Source organism: Protopterus annectens, chromosome 2.part1 (genome assembly GCF_019279795.1).
Source record: "Protopterus annectens isolate FY-2018-M chromosome 2.part1, PAN1.0, whole genome shotgun sequence".
Taxonomy (NCBI): Eukaryota; Metazoa; Chordata; order Ceratodontiformes; family Protopteridae; genus Protopterus; species Protopterus annectens.
The window spans coordinates 714,965,042-714,983,725 of NC_056729.1; the positions used below are offsets into that span (position 1 = coordinate 714,965,042).

General features: G+C 44.3%; 1 protein-coding gene across 1 annotated transcript in view; it reads right to left on the reverse strand.

Annotated features, from left to right (window-relative positions):
* MAP9 (microtubule associated protein 9) overlaps positions 1–18,684 on the reverse strand; it is a 1,126,417-nt gene that overhangs the window by 742,315 nt on the left and 365,418 nt on the right. Inside the window, exon 4 of the mRNA XM_044063500.1 lies at positions 8,482–8,817. Coding sequence (XP_043919435.1) covers positions 8,482–8,817 — 336 coding nt within the window. The remainder of the gene's footprint in view (positions 1–8,481; positions 8,818–18,684) is intronic.

Consider the following 18,684-nt stretch of genomic DNA (forward strand, 5'->3'; position numbering starts at 1 on the left):
ACAAGATACAGGCTCTATGATGAACTCGGATGAATGAGCTCTTGGAGCCTGAGAAACACTTGATATTGGAGCCGAAGACTTTGGATCTGCGGGCTGCACAAAAGGAGTACTAGATATTACTATCAGATATGAAGCCTTAAGATCCAAAGATTTTGTTCTTTGGCTCTGACAAAGTCAGGTCAGAAGGCCTTGGTATCTCTTGTGGTGACTTCGAGGACAACAAAGTCTTCATAGAATTTGGTGGTGATCTTTTCCTGTGCTCTGAAGTAGCCTTTGAAGATTTACTGGGGGGGGGTTGAACCCCTGAGGAAGATGAAGGAGGTAGCAACCCCTTAAGAACTAGTTTATTACATCAGCAATAGCCCTAGAAATAAATCCTGCACAAATGGTACAATTTGTACCCAAGTGTGCTGCTCCTAAACAATAAATACACTCTCTGTGGGCATCCGAGTTCGGGATTTTGTGTCCACAGGAAGTGCTTTTCTTGAAACCTGTTGGTTTCACAGCCATGACACTATCAGTAAAAGGTAATTAGAAAAGGAATTTTTAAGGTATAAACTATATAAAGAAATTACCAATAATGGTAGTTAGAAAGACCCTGTTAAAAGGGTTTGGATAAGGGTATAGAACAGAAAGAGTACCAACAATGGTACTTGCAAAAACTTTACTTTGTTAAAAGTAAGAAAAAAATTATGAAAAGAGTACTGGAAACTAGAGGGAGGTAAAAACTAAATATATACGAAAATATAAGGAGGAGCTAAAGATAAATCGGTACACTTACGACTAACTAAATGCTTAACAAATGCTCCGAGAGAGGATCCACGTCCATGCGAGATGGAGGCAAACAAGGTCTGAGGTACTGGGGATGGACAAGAGTATTATGGGTAGAGGGAGGAGCTCGAGAGTTGGATCTGAAGTCTGTAGAATGTGGTAGAGTCTGATACGAGGATCAGATCCATAAACCATATGTTGAGGAAGAAAGAAAAAGATAGCATAAGATCAGTTGTTTTGTTCCCATAATAAGTGTCCAGGCTGTCCTTAAAAATATATATAAACTAGTGCTTGCTTTAATGTAATTTGGTAGTCTTTTCCATACATCAGCTGCTGTCTCAGAAAACCAATTAGTACATTACTCATTCCTGTAGAATCTTCTACATAGCTTGTCTGATGATTCTCTACTTCTTTTTGATTACCTCAAACAATCCCACAGATAATTGTCTCTAAATGGCGTAAATACCTGAATAAGGCCCTACATGAGTCTCTAAATGGCGTAAATACCTGAATAAGGCCCTACATGAGACACTGTACAAGTTCAGATATTTTAGTCTTTCATAACTTAAATTTTCACATCCATGGATGCTCTTGGTGTATTTCCACTGCACTCTGTTCCATTTACTCGTGTTTGTTTTCTAATATGGTTTCCATATTATTATTCCATACTCAAGTTTGGGTCTAATGTAATTAACAAACAATGACTTCATCATTTCTGATTTCCTAGACTTTATAAAACTTTTTATACAACCTATAGTTCTATAACTGTCATTAACCAATTGGTTGATATGATTAGAAAAAACTTAACGCTGGATCTACTCATATACTCAAAGAATCTACAGTTTCAATCACTGTGTGCTGTATTAAATATTCACCTTTCAATATATGTCATCCGACTGTTATATGCTTAGTTTTTGATGTATTTATCACCATATTATTCTCCTGTGCCCAAATGGTCAATTTAGTCAAGTTCTTTTGCAAACATTCCCTACCTGTAACACATGTAAACAGATAACCCAATTTCAAGTTATCTGCATACTGCCTGCAGAACACCTCAGATGAAAAAGATAGATCTGAAAGATACGATCTAAACAAGTAAAGGCCTAGGACAGAGCCTTATGGGACACCATGACTGTAACCAAGAATTTCACCTGTTCAATTGTTGCATGATACTTGCCATGTCTTATTTGTAAGCCATGCAGCTATCTATCTTATCAACAGTAGATCAGCACCTAGTTGTTAATTTATTGATTAGTGTTTTGTGTACGACCCTGTCAGATGTTGAAGGTAAAGATATAACAATTACATCATAGCACAATTTGTCATTCATAGATTTTATTATATTGTTACAGAATATCATGTTACAGGTGGTAATAGATCTATTTTCAACATATTCATGCTGATATATGATTGCAAATCTGAACCTTTCCAGTTCAATAACTTATCCAATATTTTCTTCTCCATTATTTTTCCACAACATGAAATTAGACTTAAAGGCCTGTATGATTCTGGGACTGTCCTACTGCACTTTCCCTTAAAGACAGGTTAAATAAGTGCATGTATCCAATCTTGAGAAATCTCCACATATTTATACAACCTAGTAAATAACAGCTATAATGGTGCTATAAGTTCTTGCTGAAGTGTTCTCTGGTCATTATTACTAATTCTGTCTCCATCATGTACTTTGTTTGGATCAAAGTTTGCATAGTTCTTTTACAATATAACCTAATTTGATTTCAACATCTGAGGTTACCCGAATGTCACTAGAACAACTTATCACCCCCCTTTCTGAAGCCAACCTGTTTTGCATAAGATTTTGTAAACATATTTGGAATTTGTTGTGTCTGACAATAAACTGTAGAATCTACATAGTTTATTAATTTGTATGTCTTTACTCCTTCCACATCTTAAGCATGTCTAGGGCCTTCGCATCTAGACTCCTCTTGCTCCATCTGTGCTGGCTTCAACCAGCGGGATTTAACACACTGGAGGAACAAACTAATCTTAAAAGGCCTGTTGCCATCAACTGCCTCTTCCTCTGCTTTGCCTTCTAATTCAGGGGCTCAACCCCCCCCCCCCCAAGAAACATAAAGAGTGCAAGCAGTCATCAGAAAAAGCTCTTTGAACAGCTGAACCACCACAAATTATCAAAATTGTCGGATCCAACAAACTCTGCTTCGATTGTGATAGAGGTCCCCCCCTCAGCTCCAGTTTCGAAATTTTTCACCTGAGCTGGTTGCCTCGAGGCCAAGATCTCTGATCCTAGAATCTTACAGGCCAGTCTCTACACCTCCATTTGTTGCATCATCCACCAGGTCTTCCTGTAGTCTCTAGACAGGATGTTGATCAAGTTTCTCCAAGCACAAATCCAGCTGGAGGTCTTGCCTTCTCCCTCCCCCTCAGGATCCATGAGCCATCAACCTGCATTTGCTCTAATAACTCTTTCTCCAATACAACTCTTGGGTTCGGAGTTATCAGGCCTGAAAATGCCTGAAGTCAAGATGTTGGGGTTGACAGGTATGAGTACCTCGACTCAGACAATTTCCCTGACTGCACTGGCTCCCACAGTTTTGGAGCAGAGTAATTCTCGGAGCTGTAACTTCCATGTCAAGTCTGAGGGGCCAATGTCTTCTGCAAAGTTTTTGGAGCCATCCCTCTCCCTCAGGGCATCAGCACTCGATAGCTTAGCTCCACACTCGGACCTGGGGGTGGTGCACATTCATGGGGCTTCTCCCTTGACAGGTTTGGCTCCGGGGGTGTTACCCTCCATTTCGAAGTGGTGGAGAGGGGTTCTCTCTGCACCCGGAAGAGCCTCGACTCTCCCTGCTTTGGCATCTGGTCCTTCCTCAGCAGATATTGTGCCAGAGACATCTGTTCTGTCCTCTCTGGGACAGCCTACCCAGAAAGACTTCCAGACTGTTTCCCTTTTGGAACACCCCAAGTCTTCTGACACTTCCCTGGAGCACCTCACCGAGGAGGTCCCTCATAAGCACCAGTGTAAAAGGAGGCACTTGGATTCCCCATTGGAATCCCTCATGGAGGGCACCGATATTGATGAAGGAGAAGGGTCCCTGAGGTCACCACCTGAGGATGTCTCCTTTGGAGACATCATGAAAATTCTTCACCAAAAAGGTGGATGTTCTATCCAAAACCCTAACTTGAAGGAATCGGTGTTTCTGGAAGCTTTTGGGTCAGGCCCATCTACTTCTTGGATGTCCCCCTCCTGTGGATTCCCTTACTGACCTTGTTTCCCGCAGGGCGTGGAAGAAGCCGGACACTGTGGAACCCATTCCTAAGCACCCTGACAAAATCCTGAGCACCTCTCCAGACAGACCCCATTGAACTATGGGTATCCCTGTTGATGTCACGGTGGTTGAAGCAGCCACCAAGAAGGAGATGACCCAATAAAGCTCCACTGTCCATCCCCCTAACAGGGAGTCTAGGGCTTTGGACAGATATGGTAAGCAGGTGTACGCTTCAGCGACTTACACATTGCGAGTGCTGAATTATTTGGCACATGTAACCGGACTCCAGAAGGACTAAGCCAAGAAATTCTCTAGTTCTGGTCCAGGGTCCGTCTCTACTGAGGAACAAAAGACCTTCTCCTCCAGAATGGTCACCCTAAAGTCCATTGCCCTACATGTCCATGAGGCTAATTTCTCATGCTGCAGAAGGTACCTCAAGGGCGGCTGGGTCTGGCATTGCTATCAGACTGAATGCAGCTGTGTGATTTCTTGGAACCTTTTAGAGCATCTGTCACTAATGCCCTTTTCGATAGAGCATCTTTGTTTGGTCCGACTGTTGGAGACACACTCTCCCAAAGTGAAGAGGATGGAAAGACCTTGTCTGCTGTCGTAATCCTCTTTGCTACCCCACAATGGCCCTTTTCCAGGAACCAGCATGTAGGTAAAAAGCTGTGGTTTTGAAAAACTCAAGGTCCTTTTAAGGATTCACAGGGAGATTTTTTTCCTCCAGAGGCAGAAGGGGTAATGGTGCCAATGGCAGGTACTACCCATGGGGCAGAGGGAGTCTGATGAACCATGGGCCTTGAGATACTTCTTCTGACAGGCCTTTATCTATGATCCTGAAGGATTGTCAGACTGCTGTTCTTTGTGGGCAGTCAGGGGATGTTTACTTTACATCCAACAGCCTGGGAAGTCATCACAAAAGATTGCCGGGTGTTAAATATCATATTCAGAGGCTATTCCATACCCTTTTTCCAAAATCCCTTCCCAGCCAGGAACTCCTCAATGTTCCAAACAGTCATAGGGAGGCCGCAGCCTTAGAGATTTCAAAGTTGCTCACAAAAAGAGTCATCCAAAGTGTCTCCCAAGACCAACAAAGATCAGGCATCTACTCAAGATTATTTTTAGTGCCCAAAAAGACAGGGGACCTCAGACCCATTTTGGATCTCACCAACCTCAACAAATCAGTAGCCAAATCAAAGTTCTGAATGGTCACAATTCAGTCCATTCTTCCCTTCCTGCAGAAGGATGACTGGATGTGCTCTGTAGATCTCCAGGATGCATACTATCATAGCTTGATGAACAGATGCTCCAGGAGAGTTCTCCGTTTCTGGCTCTGAGCCAATCATTACAAGTTTGGAGTACTCCCCTTTGGTCTCACCACAGCCCCCAGGGTGTTTACCAAATGCATGGCAGTAATGGCAGCTCACTTGAGACTGCTAGGATTCCATGCATTTCCCTACCTGGATGATTGGCTCCTCACAGATCCCACCAGGCATCCAAGCAAGGGACCATCTCATTCAGCTAGCCTTAACCTTGGGCATCTCCATCAACCTGAAAAAGTTGCAACTACAACCAGTCCAACTAATAGACCTCATTAGAGCCTGTCTAGACACAACATGTTGCTTAGCTATCCTTTCTCCAAAAGAATCTCCACCTTAAGACTCCATGTCAGACAGATCTTGGATATTCCTACTCCCCTGGCAGGTCTTGTCTTTAGGGCTCTGGGTTCCATGGCTGCCACCATCACTCCTGTTCCAGTAGCATGGCTTCATATGAGAGTGCTTCAGTGGACTCTTGTGGTCCAGTGGTCTTTACCATTGTACCCACTGCCACCCAATCAGGTTATCTCAAGTATGCAGGAAATCCATTCTCTGCTGGCTCCAATCAGATGTTCTCCAACAAGGTTGACCCTTCATCTCCCCTCCCACAGGGGGCATGGCGACCACGAATGCTTCCCAGTTTGGGCTAGAGGGGCATTATCTGGGTCAAACAGTCCAAGGCATGTGGTCCCATCTAGAGATCGATTTGCATATAAATGCCCTGGAAATGAGAGCGGTGCTTCTGGCACTGCAAGTCCTTCATTCCTCTCTTCCTGCCAGGACCACTGCAATTCAAACAAACATGTCAGTTGTTTGGTATATCAACAAACAGGGAAGAACCAAATCTTACCCATTGTGTTGAGAAGACATAAGGTTGTGGCAGTGGGCGATCTATTCTAACCACTTTCTAGTGGCAACGCACATTCTGGAGAAGTTAAACACCCTGGTGGACAAGCTCAGCAGAACCATTCTGCTGCCTGATGAGTTGTCTCTCAATACTTCAGTAGCGGACATTATATTCCAGAAATTGAGTCAACGTTGCTGTGACCTCTTCACTTCACCTTCCAACATAAAATGCAGCGAGTTCTTCACCCTGATCCCTCCTCAGGGACAGGTACCAAGAGACACTCTAGTCCATGCTTGGCTTGGCCCCCCCGCCCATCTGCTTTACACTTTTCCCCCTCTTCCTCTCATCCCAGGTTTCTGTAGAAAACTCAGAGGTTGAAGTGCAAAGTAATCCTCATTGCTCCCTTTTGGCCTCAGCAAGTTTGGTTTCCCTCCCTTTGGTCTTAACTGGTTTGTCCACCTTGGACTCCGGATCCCATTCCAGATCTTCTGTCCCATCCATCAGGACAGACCCACCCAGATCTCTTGAGCCTGAAACTGACTGCTTGGTTGCTCCATTTTCAATGAAGGCTAGAACTCCTGGCTTTCATTCCCAGTGAAAAAAAGATCTTGATTGCAGCACACAAACTTTCTACCAGGAAAATATATAATAGCAAAGGGAAAAAGTTTTCAATCTGGGACCATCAACACCATTTAGACCCCTTTATGGCACCTATTCCTGCAATCCTGGACTTCTTAGCCTCTATTTTTCATAACAGAGCTAGTTTTTCCACTGTGACGTTTCGCCTTCCAGCCATTTCCAACTTTCACATTGGGGAAAACTCTTCTTTTTTGGCTTCTAAATTGTGCAAAGCTTTTCTGAAAGGTGCTTTTCTGCTTCATCCACCAATCAAAAATCCTACTCCCCCTTGGGATCTCACCATGGTTTTGCAAGCTTTGGTTACACCTCCCTTTCAGCCTTCAGCAAAAGTTGAATTGAAGTACGTATCCTGGAAAACTGCCTCCTTAGTGGCCATCACCTCAGCTAAGTGAACGTCAAGCCTTATCATCCAAGCCACCATATTTAATCTTTCACAAAGAGAGTTACTCTGTGTACTAATCCTGCTTTCTTGCCTAAGGTTGCTTCCAAAGCTAACATCAATCATGTCATCAATTTTCCATTTTTTCCTCAACTTTCAAAACAAGGGAGAATATAAACTTCATATGCTGGCTGTACATAGACAATTACGTTTTTATTTAGACAGAACAAAATGTTTTAGAAAGTTTGATAAGCTATTTGCATCCTTTTCAAAGACAAATTTGGGTTAACCTGTCTCCAAGGTCACGTTGGCCAACTGGCCTTCCAACTGTATTTCTCTTGTGTATTCTTCCAAAGGACTTTTCTTACCTTTTCAAATTAAGGCCCATTCTAGTAGGTTTATGTCCAAGTCCTTTTGGTCTAAAGTTCCCATTGATATCATCTGTAGCTGCCACTTGGGCAGACTATCATATCGTTATATCTCATTACAAATTGGACATTATTTCCAGAAACAGAGCATCCTTTGGTTCCATGATGCTCAGGAATATCCTTCCATGAGGGCCTCTCAAGATTATTGTAGCTGGGGACTCTGTCACACAGTCTGAAGATCGAATGAAATCAGCAACTTCAGATAAAGAAGTTATGTATATACAACAAAATTCCATCTGAGTTGTTGACTTCATTCATCTTTAACCTTCCCTCCCTTGATTCCCCCTTCCATATGAATTAGAACCTGGCAGATGGGTCGACAGTACTCTTTTTTTATCTGTTTGAGCTCCTGAGCTTCCAATTTTCTTTCTATGTATACTGAAAATAGTTATGTTTGGAGACACTGTATTGTGTTACAGCAGCAAACTTGATCTGAAGGGATGAGGGGAGAGCAGGGCATTATAAGTAGGGGAGGAGCTCGGAGTTCGGATCCTAGAGCTGTAGTATAAGGCCAAGTCGGATCTGATTCTCAGATTCAAACCGACAGGTTGAAGATGAACGAAGTCAACAACTCAGATGGAACGTTAAGATGAGTACATAACTTCTTTTTCTCCAAGCTATGCCACATCATCAGTAAGTCTAGATTCACTACTAACAATGGTAAAAGCATCCAAGCTTTGACATGAGTAACACAGATTACCATTGTTATCAGGTGTTACTTTTAAATATACATATTTATTACACTGTACAAGTACATATACATATTTTTGTCACATGATCATTTGTGAACAGAATCTTAATAAAAAGAGGCACATTTCTAAGCTTTAAGCTGTGAAAGTTCATGCACTACCTGGAGATGGGGTGCTTCTAGGTCGTGGTTTTGGGGTAGGTTGCATTTTATCTTCATCTTCCCTTTTGCTTTTTGCTTCAGGTTTCTGGACTGTAGATGAAAACCTCAGACCATTTACTAGGCTCTTGCCTGATTCTGCATTAATGTTCAACATAGTTTTCAAATCACGCTCATCGGTATCATCATTCGCTGTGGCATGAATTTTTCTGTCACTTTTTAAGAAGGATACTTTTTTGGGTTTTTCACTCTCATCATCAGACAAAGGGAAAAATGTTGAGTTCTTTTTTTCTTTAGATTTTTGCTCCTTCCTTGATGCCAAAAGTTTTTTCAGAAAATCTGAAATCCAATAAGAACAGAAATGTTCTATTAAAAAACAAAATCACATTTTAACTATTTATATCAGAATTGCAGGACACAAATGCAATGAAAATGAAAGTCATGCACTCACGATATTGATAGATCCATGTTGTCTTCTATTATTCTGGTTCAACAAGTGGAATGACAGATTTGTCAGGATCCAACCTCAGTGCCTTATGTCAAAGCTCTGGAACGCAGAACTCTGACTCCTCCCCTACCCACAATCCCCCTCTCTTTCCTGAATTACCTCAGACCGAGTTTCCTGACTGACCATCAAAGGTCATTATGTGTAGATATGAAAAATAAAAATATCCATTCACTGAAAAGGACAAAGAAAAAAAGAGAGTAAACACTAAAAAGTGTAAGAACTGTAAAGGCTCAAACAGGGTCTAAATGAGATCTGGCCCCTCCCTAAAAGTAGAATGACAGTCTGGTAAGGGGAAGGCAGGGCGGGAGTTGAACTAGATGAAAAGAAGACAACATGGATCTATCGTAATGGTGAGTACATAACTTTCATATCTGATTTTTTTTTTCACCTGATTCAACATGTAGGGCAGATTCCCAAGCTATCCAATGGGTACCAGGGTGGTCTCAATGAAGGATACCCCTGAGAATGGCAGAACCAAAAGATGTGAGCATCCTGGACTCTAGATCTAAGTTAGTGAGATAAAAAATTTTGAGTTGATGCCCAAGTTGCTGCTGCACAAATGTCACTTATAGGGGACTTGCCTAGCAAAGGCTGTAGAGGTTGCCATAGCCCTTGTAGAATGAGCTTTAATCTTTGACTGTAGAGGCATACCTAGTGAATCACAGACAAAGGAAATGCAATTTGCTAACTATTTCAAAAAAGTAACGTTAGAAATATATCAGATTAACCCAACTTTTTCATGGAGAAAGATATAAACATTGGTCTGATTTTCTGAAAGTCTTGGTACGATGGAGGTAAAATCTGAGTTGTCTGTGCACACCTAATACGTGTGTAATAAGAAGTTATGTACCTACCATAATGTTCCATGTTAGTTGTCTTCTTCTCGTTTTCTTTCTTGCTGGTTGGGTTCGGAGCTGATCCTCGGCTCCGACTCGGTCATCTTCAAAAGCTCGAGAGCTGCTTACTGGCTCGAGGCCCCCCTATATCCCATGATGCCTGGCGCTAGATACCCAGATCTCATTTAGTAAACCTAACTACAGATATAATACTAACAATTATAATAATACAGTAAACTGTAGTAGGATACATGAACCTACTGGAGAGACTGATAGTCAGAAGTTATAGCCAGAGAAGACTCAGCCAGTGATAAAAAAACATAAGGAACTCTTCTCAGTTTACTAGGATAGGTGAATGGAGGGTGGGATGCAAGAAAGAAGGCGAGAAGATGACAACTAACATGGAACGTTATGGTAGGTACATAACTTCTTAATGTTAAGTTGTCTATCTCGCCTTCATTCTTGCTGGTTGGGACAGCATCCCTAGCACCTCAATCCCGGGTGGCTCATCGGAACAGACTCTTCAGAACAGTGGAACCAAAATCAGCTCTGCTCCTGGAGGCCACATCCAGCTTATAATGTGAAATGAAGGTATGTGGATTAGCCCATGTAGCTGCCGCACAAATAGTTTCCATTGGCAATCTGGCCTGAAAAGTCACTGAAGTAGCTAGAGCTCTGGTGGAGTGACCTTTTGGTTTAGCAGGAAGCTCTTTATTCCTTAACTGATATATAAATGTAATAGAGGTCAACCACCTAGATAAGGTTACTTTCGACACCGGTATACCTTGTTTACCCTCAGCATAGGACAGGAACAACTGGTCTGATTTTCTGATTTGCTTGGTTCTATGCAAGTAAAAGCATAATTGTCTATGAATGTCCAACTGATGTAACTTGTATTCTGCCTTGCTGGAATAATTTGGAAAAAACACAGGTAGGTCAATGGACTGATTCAAATTACTATCAGAAGTAACCTTTGGAAGAAAGGAAGGGTTAGTCCGAAGAGAAACTCTATCCTTGTGAAAATCTAGGTAAGGAGGACGAACACAAAGAGCCTGAAGTTCAGAAACTCTTTCAGCCGACGTAACTGCAACCAGAAGAAGGGTTTTCCAAGAAAGAAACTTCAAGGAACAAGAAGCTGCCGGTTCAAAGGGGGGCAGTATCAGGGAAGCTAAAATCAAATTCAGATCCCATGGAGGCAGGGGATCTCTTACTGGGGGTCTGAGTAGAGTGGTTCCTTTAAGAAAGGCTTTACAAAGCTTATGGGACATGATGCTTGTATCAGATAGGCCCGTATGAAAGTTTGAAATTGCAGCTAGCTGAACTCTAATCGTGGCAGAAGAGTATCCAGCTCGAAAAAGTTCCGCTAGAAATTCTAAAATATGGTGCACAGGGGCTGAAAAGGGATCTATATTCCTGGTCTCTGCCCATAAGGAAAAACGTTTCCACTTACTTGCATAAGTTTTTCTAGTGGTAGACTTATGCAAGGATAAGATGATTTCACGCACCGAGTGGGAGATGTTCGGAAGCCTGGCTAAGGTCGGAAGTGGAGAAACCAAGCAGTGAGCTGAAGAGATTGGTGCAGCCTGCCCGATTGATGGATCAGGAGGTCTGCAAGTGGGTCCAGGATCCAGGGCTGCTCCAGAAGGTGATGATGCAGGAACGGGAACCAAATTTGTCAAGGCCAGTAACGGGCAATGAGGATCATCTTGCATCCCAATGTGGTAGCTTTCTGTATTAGTTTGGGAATCAGGGGAAATGGAGGGAATGCATAAAGAAGTCCCTGAGGCCAATCGTGAACTAGAGCGTCTCTGGGGAAATGTCCAGGAAGAGGGAGGAGAGAGAAGAAATTGTCGCACTTGCTGTTGAAGGGGGTGGCAAAAAGGTCGTAGCAAGGCTGACCCCATTTGCAGAAGATTTTGTCCACCACAGTCTGACTGAGAGACCACCCGTGAGGCATGAGAATTGCTCTGCTCAGCCTGTCTGCTAGAACGTTGGACTTCCCAGGGATGTGCGCTGCTATCAGAAACCGTAGGGAAGAGATCACCTACTGCTAAAGTCTGAGTGCTTATCGACATAAGGGGTAGGACTTGGTTCCGCCCTGCTTGTTGATGTACCATACTACTGACATATTGTCTGTTTGAAATGCAATGGTCCCGGTGGGAAGAGAGTTCTGAAGAGCTTGCAACGCTAAAAGCACGGCTCTCATCTCCAAGATATCGATATGCAGATGGTACTCGTGAGGCTGCCAGGTGCCTTGGACTGTTCTGCCCTGAAAATGCCCCCCCCACCCAATCAGGGAGGCGTCCATGGTCACCGTAGCTACTGGAGGAGGAAGACGAACGGTCTGCCCTGGTGTAATGATGGGCAAACCATCCACCAAACAAGTTGGTTTTTGCATGACTGTGTGATCATTATTATGTGAGACATTGGGAGTTGCTGGAAGGACCACTGTGTGAACAGCATCCACTGAAGAATCCTCATGTGAAAACGTACAAGGGGGACTAGTATGATAGCCACTGCCATGAGACCCAATGTTCTTAGGACAAATCTGGCCTGAATCCTTTTGCATCCTAATAAGACCTGCACATGTCGTCAAATGGCTAACACTCTGTCTACTGGAAGTCTCACTGACATGTCCTTTGAATTTAAGTTTGCACCTATAAAGGTGATAGATTGACAAGGCGACAATGCAGACTTTTCGAAATTTATTGTGATGCCTAGTTTGGAGCACGTTTGGATGGTGTAGTCTCTGGCTCACAGCAGGTGATGCCTGGTGGTTGCAGTAAGGAGCCAGTTGTCTAAATATGGAAAAACCTGGAATCCTTGCCATCTCAGGTGAGCGGTAACTACTGCCAAACATTTGGTGAACACCCTGTGGGCTGTGGTGAGACCAAAGGGCAGAGCTCTGAACTAATAATGACTGGCTCCCAGCCGGAAGCGGAGGAATCTTCTGGAGCGTCTTTCCATTTTGATATGGTAGTACACATCTGAAAATCTATGGAGCACATCCAATTGTCCTGACCCAGAAAGGGTAAAATGGACTGTAGCGTGACCATCCGGAACTTCGTTCTTTGACCTGTTTAGTCTGCTGAGATCCAGAATGGGTCTCCAGTCCCCTGTCTTTTTTGGTAACAAAAAGAACTTGAGTAAATTCCGGATCCTTGTTGGTCTGCTGGGACTGACTGGATGGCTCTTTTTCTTAGCAGTTTTGAAATTTCTTGAACTACTTGATCCCTTAGATTGGGTGGAACATCTGGAAGGGATTTGTTGGAAAAGTGTGGAGTGCGAAAGAAGGGGATTTTTTAGCCTTCAGATATGATAGAAAGTACCCATTTGTCTTGCGTTATACTTTGCCAGGCTTTTGGGTACAGCGATAATCTTACCCCGACTGTCTCCGATGGTGGACAGCCAGGCAGCACTTCAGGGATGCTGGAAGGGCTCGTCAGAGAAAGATTCTCTTTGGCCCTGATTTTGCAGACCCCCTCTGCCCCTAGGGCGGCGTCTATTGTTGTTCCCTCCTCTGCCCCTGGAGGGGAACTCTCCACATGTGTCAGGCATGGCTCCCTGGGGTTTCCGGAACCACATTTTCCCACTCTTCTGACCCTTGGGATACGGTCTTGAAGGAGTGGAAAAACGGACTCCCACAGAGAGAGAGTCTTGCCTTCCTGTGCACAACTGGTAAGGGTATCCTTCACCTGTGGTCCAAACAGAGCAGAACCATCAAAGGGGGTGTTGGTGAAAGACGCCCTGAAGGGTTCCGCAAAGCTGCATAACCGCATCCAAGTGTGTCTCCTCAAAGCCACGCCTGTGCCTGCGGCCCTACTCGCGCCATCGGCTGCATAAGAGATGAGCCACATGGAGGAGTTTACAACTGAATTTAGAGTCGCCGGTTGGGAGGCAACCTTAGCCTGGGCACCCGCAGTTGATGGATCTTGAAGGGTATCTCCTAGCTCTTTAAGGAGATCCCTTTGAAGGCGGGTAAAGTGGCACAAATAGTTCAGAGACCTCATGGAAAAGGTCGCTGAGGAAAACATCTGCTTCCCATATCTGTCCATCGTCCTAGATTCCTTATTAGGGGGCTGGACAGACTAAGAAGTTTCAGCCAACTCCTTTTTTAGTAGCCGCTGCTACCACCATGGCATCAACCGGAACACCCTTGGTCAGAAATTGCTTGTCTTGAGGGGCAGTAATAAATTTTGTGGGCCTGCGGGGAGTTGGTTCCATTGTGTCTGGAGCTGACCACACCTTTTGAGCCACCACAGACATCAGTGGATCGAAAGGCGGAGACACGCAGGAGGTGGAGGGACGGGATCCAAGCGCGTCCAGGAATACCGACTCATCCGCGGAAGGGTTAAGGGTAGTCCAGTTCCCCCTCTGCCAAAGAATTTCAAGGATGTCTGAGAAGGAGACATCCTCAAAGGGGGATCTCGGGGACCCTTCCGACTCCTCCAAGTCGGTATCTGAAGTGACAGACTCAGGGGAGTCAACATGCTTCCTCTTGCATTTCCTCTTTCGAGGGGGCTCCTCTGAATGAACGGGGGAGGCCTCGGAAGAGGAAGATATACACAATGGGGTGCCCTGGAGTGCTTGTTCACCACACTTGGGGTCTGGAGGAGGGGCAGAGGCAGAAGCAGGCACCATAGGTGGAGGAGCCGATGAGGCTGACCGTGAGGCTGACTCAGATGCCAGCACACTCCTCATGAACTCAAAGGTGCCCCTTCCTGATATCGGAGAAGGCTCAGGCTCTGAAAAGACCGGGATCCTTCCCGGCACCGAGAGAGACAGCTCCGAAGCCGATGTAGGAGCCAAACTCACCTGCGCCGAAGCTCCGAGAGGGAGAACGGGGTCGGACAAGGGTCCGATGCCACTCGCCCCCTCAGAGCCGACGAGGGAGTCCTGGCACCCAGATCCCTCTAAGGACGGCACCATGGAAGAGATTGGAGTAGACGGAACCAAAAGGGGAGGTATCTGTGCCGACGGTCCCACGATTCCAGCCTCAGCATGCTCCGGCTCCGAACTCAAGGGATGAGTCGAAGGAGGAACTATTGCAGAGACAGGTAGAGCCGAACCCTGATGAGGAAGGGCTGGATAGCATTTTAGCCAGGGCCTGCGATTTTAAAAGCCTGCTCACCACTCTCTCCAAATCATGGTCAGATAGTCTAGACGACCGAGAAGAGTGGGATTGAAGACTTCAAATTGCAACAAGGGTGACCCTGGAGCCGAGTGTATCGACTTCAAGGATGGTGACCTGGAGCGTTTTCGACTCCCTGATGGTTCCGACAGAAGAGTCAGGGCCGACTGGGAGATAGGCACTTCGGCTCCAGTAGGAGCCGAAGTTGACTTGGAGATAGGTACTTTGGTTCCAGCCGGAACCAAAGTTGAAACAGAAGCCACACCCGGCGATGGCTCCGAACTGGGAGCCGACGGCTTCGATGGCCTGGAAGGTTTCACTGACTGAGTCTTGGCCAGTGATCCTTCAGGTTTAAGCAAACCCCTAAGGATAAGCTTATTCATACACTCCTGCAGGACTCTTGGACTAAAGGCATGACACACCGAACAAGAATCCTGCAGGTGTAGGGCGTCCAAGCAGTAGACACAAGAAGTGTGACCATCTGTCAGAGACATTTTCTGACAGCATGAGTCACACTTCTTGAATCCAGACACTTTTGTGTCTTTAGACATTCCTGTAAAGGAAAATTCAAATACAAAGAAAGAGTACAAAGGGAAGTAGGTAACTAGAAAAAAACACACACAGTCCACACAAGTTACCACACCCTAACAGCACACACACTCTATAATATAAGACCTACAAACTACCACAATTTCTAATGAAAAACTTTTTCTACCTTAAAAAAGAAAAGGATAAGCCTCTAACTAAACCGGCTTACGTTAAAAAGGCAAAACGGGAGTGGGGGAGGGAGGAGAAAACTCTAAAGAAGAAAACGAGTTTTCAAGGAGGGAATTAAACACTAACAAATACCACAAATCTACAACTATGTATGATACTAAGTGTTATAACTAATAACATACAAAAAGTTCTAATATTATCAATAAAGTGAAAAAATACGACTTGAGCCAGTAAATGCAACCTCGCAGCAGAAGCGGCAAATGAGATCTGAGTATCTAGCGCCAGGCATCATGGGATATAGGGGGGCCTCGAGCCAGTAAGCAGCTCTCGAGCTTTTGAAGATGGCCGAGTCAGAGCCGAGGATCGGCTCCGAACCCAACCAGCAAGAATGAAGGCGAGATAGACAACTTAACATTATAGGTTTCCCCTATATTTGACAAATTGGGGAAGAAAACATGTAAATCAATTTGTTGAGATAAACTTGATTTGGAAGCAAGAAAGGGTTTGTTCTCAATGACACTCTATCTTTGTGAAAGATCAGGAAGGGAACCTTGCATAAAAGTGTCTGAATTTCTGATACTTGTTTGGCAGAGGTGATGGCAACCAAAAATATAGTCTTCCAGGACAGAAATTTCATATCTGTGGATGTTGCAGGTTCACAAAGTTTCTGAGTTAAGAATTGTAGCAAAATGGTGATATCCCAGGGATGGACTGGATCATGAACTGGAGCCCTCGATTAAAAGGTACTTTTTAAATATGCCTTTGAGATTTTGAGAGAAGCAATGGAAGTACTGTTGAATCCTATGTGAAAGTTTGAGCTGGCTGCCAGTTGTACATTAACTGTTGAATAACTACATCAGGACATAAAAAGTTCTGAAAGGAATTCAAAGATTTTTGAAGCGGTGCTGAAAAGGAATTTAAATGGTTATCAGACACCCAGATAAAAAAGTGTTTCCACGTGCTCTTGAGTCTTTTTTGTAGAATTCTCTTGAGAGGATGAAATGATTCATGCTAATGGTCATGACAGCCTGGCATCTCTGGCAATTTTTAGAACTGGAGAAACCAAGCATTAGTTTTAAGGTCTGTAGGTTCAGTAGAGGCATCCTAGAGAGGTCACAGGATCACAGGAGTTTACTAGGCTATCGACCTGCAGGTAATTTCAAGCCTAGCTGTTTCATCCCAATGTTATACCACAGAAACTCTAGTCAATATCCAGGACTGTATTTAGTAATGACTACCCATGTGGGTACTATCCCCGGTAAGAATTTACGGTGCCCCATCCACTTGTCCAACTTTTTTTGAATAGTGTCATAGAGGTGCTCTGTTTCACATGAATTGGTAGCCTATTCCAAAGACACAATAGTTGCTGGGAGGCAAATCTGTCCCTCCAGCATGTCTTAATGAAGTTGCAGGCTGAACAAGGAGAAAATTACAGTCAGCTGCCTGCCGGGTGCCAGGATCTGCCACATAACAAATGCACTCAAGTCACTCCACAGCAAGTACAGATATGACTCTGTCATTGTCCATGTTGGAGTGAATGACTTGAGACGTACCTCCCTGGACTACATGAAAAGAGACATGGAGGATGTGGCCCAGGCAGGTATAACCATAGCCCTGAGTAGCATCCTGCCTTCTCCCAAAATGATACCACAGTATAAGGACAAAATGATTGACTTCAACAATTGACTAAGCTTCTGGAGTCATTCAAAGGGGATCCAGTATCTGTCTGCCTGGGACGACATGATCGACAGACCACGATGCTTTGCCAGAGATGGTCTGCACCTGTCGCCGCTGGGATTCAGGTTACTGGCTAAGACTCTTGCCACCACTACAGTGCCTTTTTTAGGCAAAGTTCAAAGGATAAAACCACCACCGTAACAGGTACAAGCATGCAAAATCTGAAGGCAATGCTACTCAATGCTAGAAGTCAAAACCTCAAAATGCACTCTGGAGGCACTTCTAAAAATGGAGAACATCGATATCTGTGCAGTAACTGAGACCTGGTTCAAGGCTCAGGAGAGCACCCCTGCAATGCCAGGCTACAACTCTTACCACACTTTTCGGCCACCAAACCAGGACCAAAACACTAAAGGTGTTGGGAGTGTCCATATTCACCAAGGATATTCACACCACCAGGCTAGTTGACCAACACAATGTGTCTGAAATTCTCCAGGTGCAACTAACACTAGGTAAGACTGCAATCCAAATTGTAGCTTACTACAGATCCCCTACCATGCCCAAAAGTTCTCACTACACCTTTCTAAACATAATGGAACATATTAAGATACAGCCAAAAACCCTAATACTGGGTGATTTCAACTACCCTGCCATTAACTGGGAAAACTACTCGTGTACCAACACCTTTGCCCAACGGTTCTTGGAATTCATAAATTCCAATGCCCTGGATCAACTAATCCATTGTACCACCAGGGGCTCCAATATCCTAGACCTGGTCATTACCAACATGGGAAATTGATGCTCCAAACCTATGGTCACCCCCTTGTTGGTCAGGTCTGACCATAAACTAATCACCCTTGACATCCACATCCCTCCTCCCACCCCCACCCCCACCCTCCCCCAGTAAGGAAACCTCCGTAAAAAAATTCTCCAAAGCCAACTTCATGCTACTAAAGTCAGAAGTAACAAACTTCATGACACCCATGCAGACAGGAACTGAAAGTTCGACTGCTGAATCCTACACTAAGGCACTGTACGAGCACATCCACTCGTGCATGAATTGTGCCCTCCCAAACAGAACCAAGATGCTATCCTCCAAAAAAGGAAGCCAATCTGGTGGTCCCCTGCCATAAACAAACTTTACAACAAAAGGAAAAAACTGTTGCAGAAAAGTGGAAAATCCCAGGATGCAAAAAACTCCCTTACCAGCCTCAGTAAGAAGCTGAAATCCCTCATAAAATCATCCAAAGCTAGTTACGAAAATAAAATTGCCAAAGATTCCAAAGACAACCACAAGGCATTCTATAGCTATGTCAAGAATCTAAATGGCAATGCTC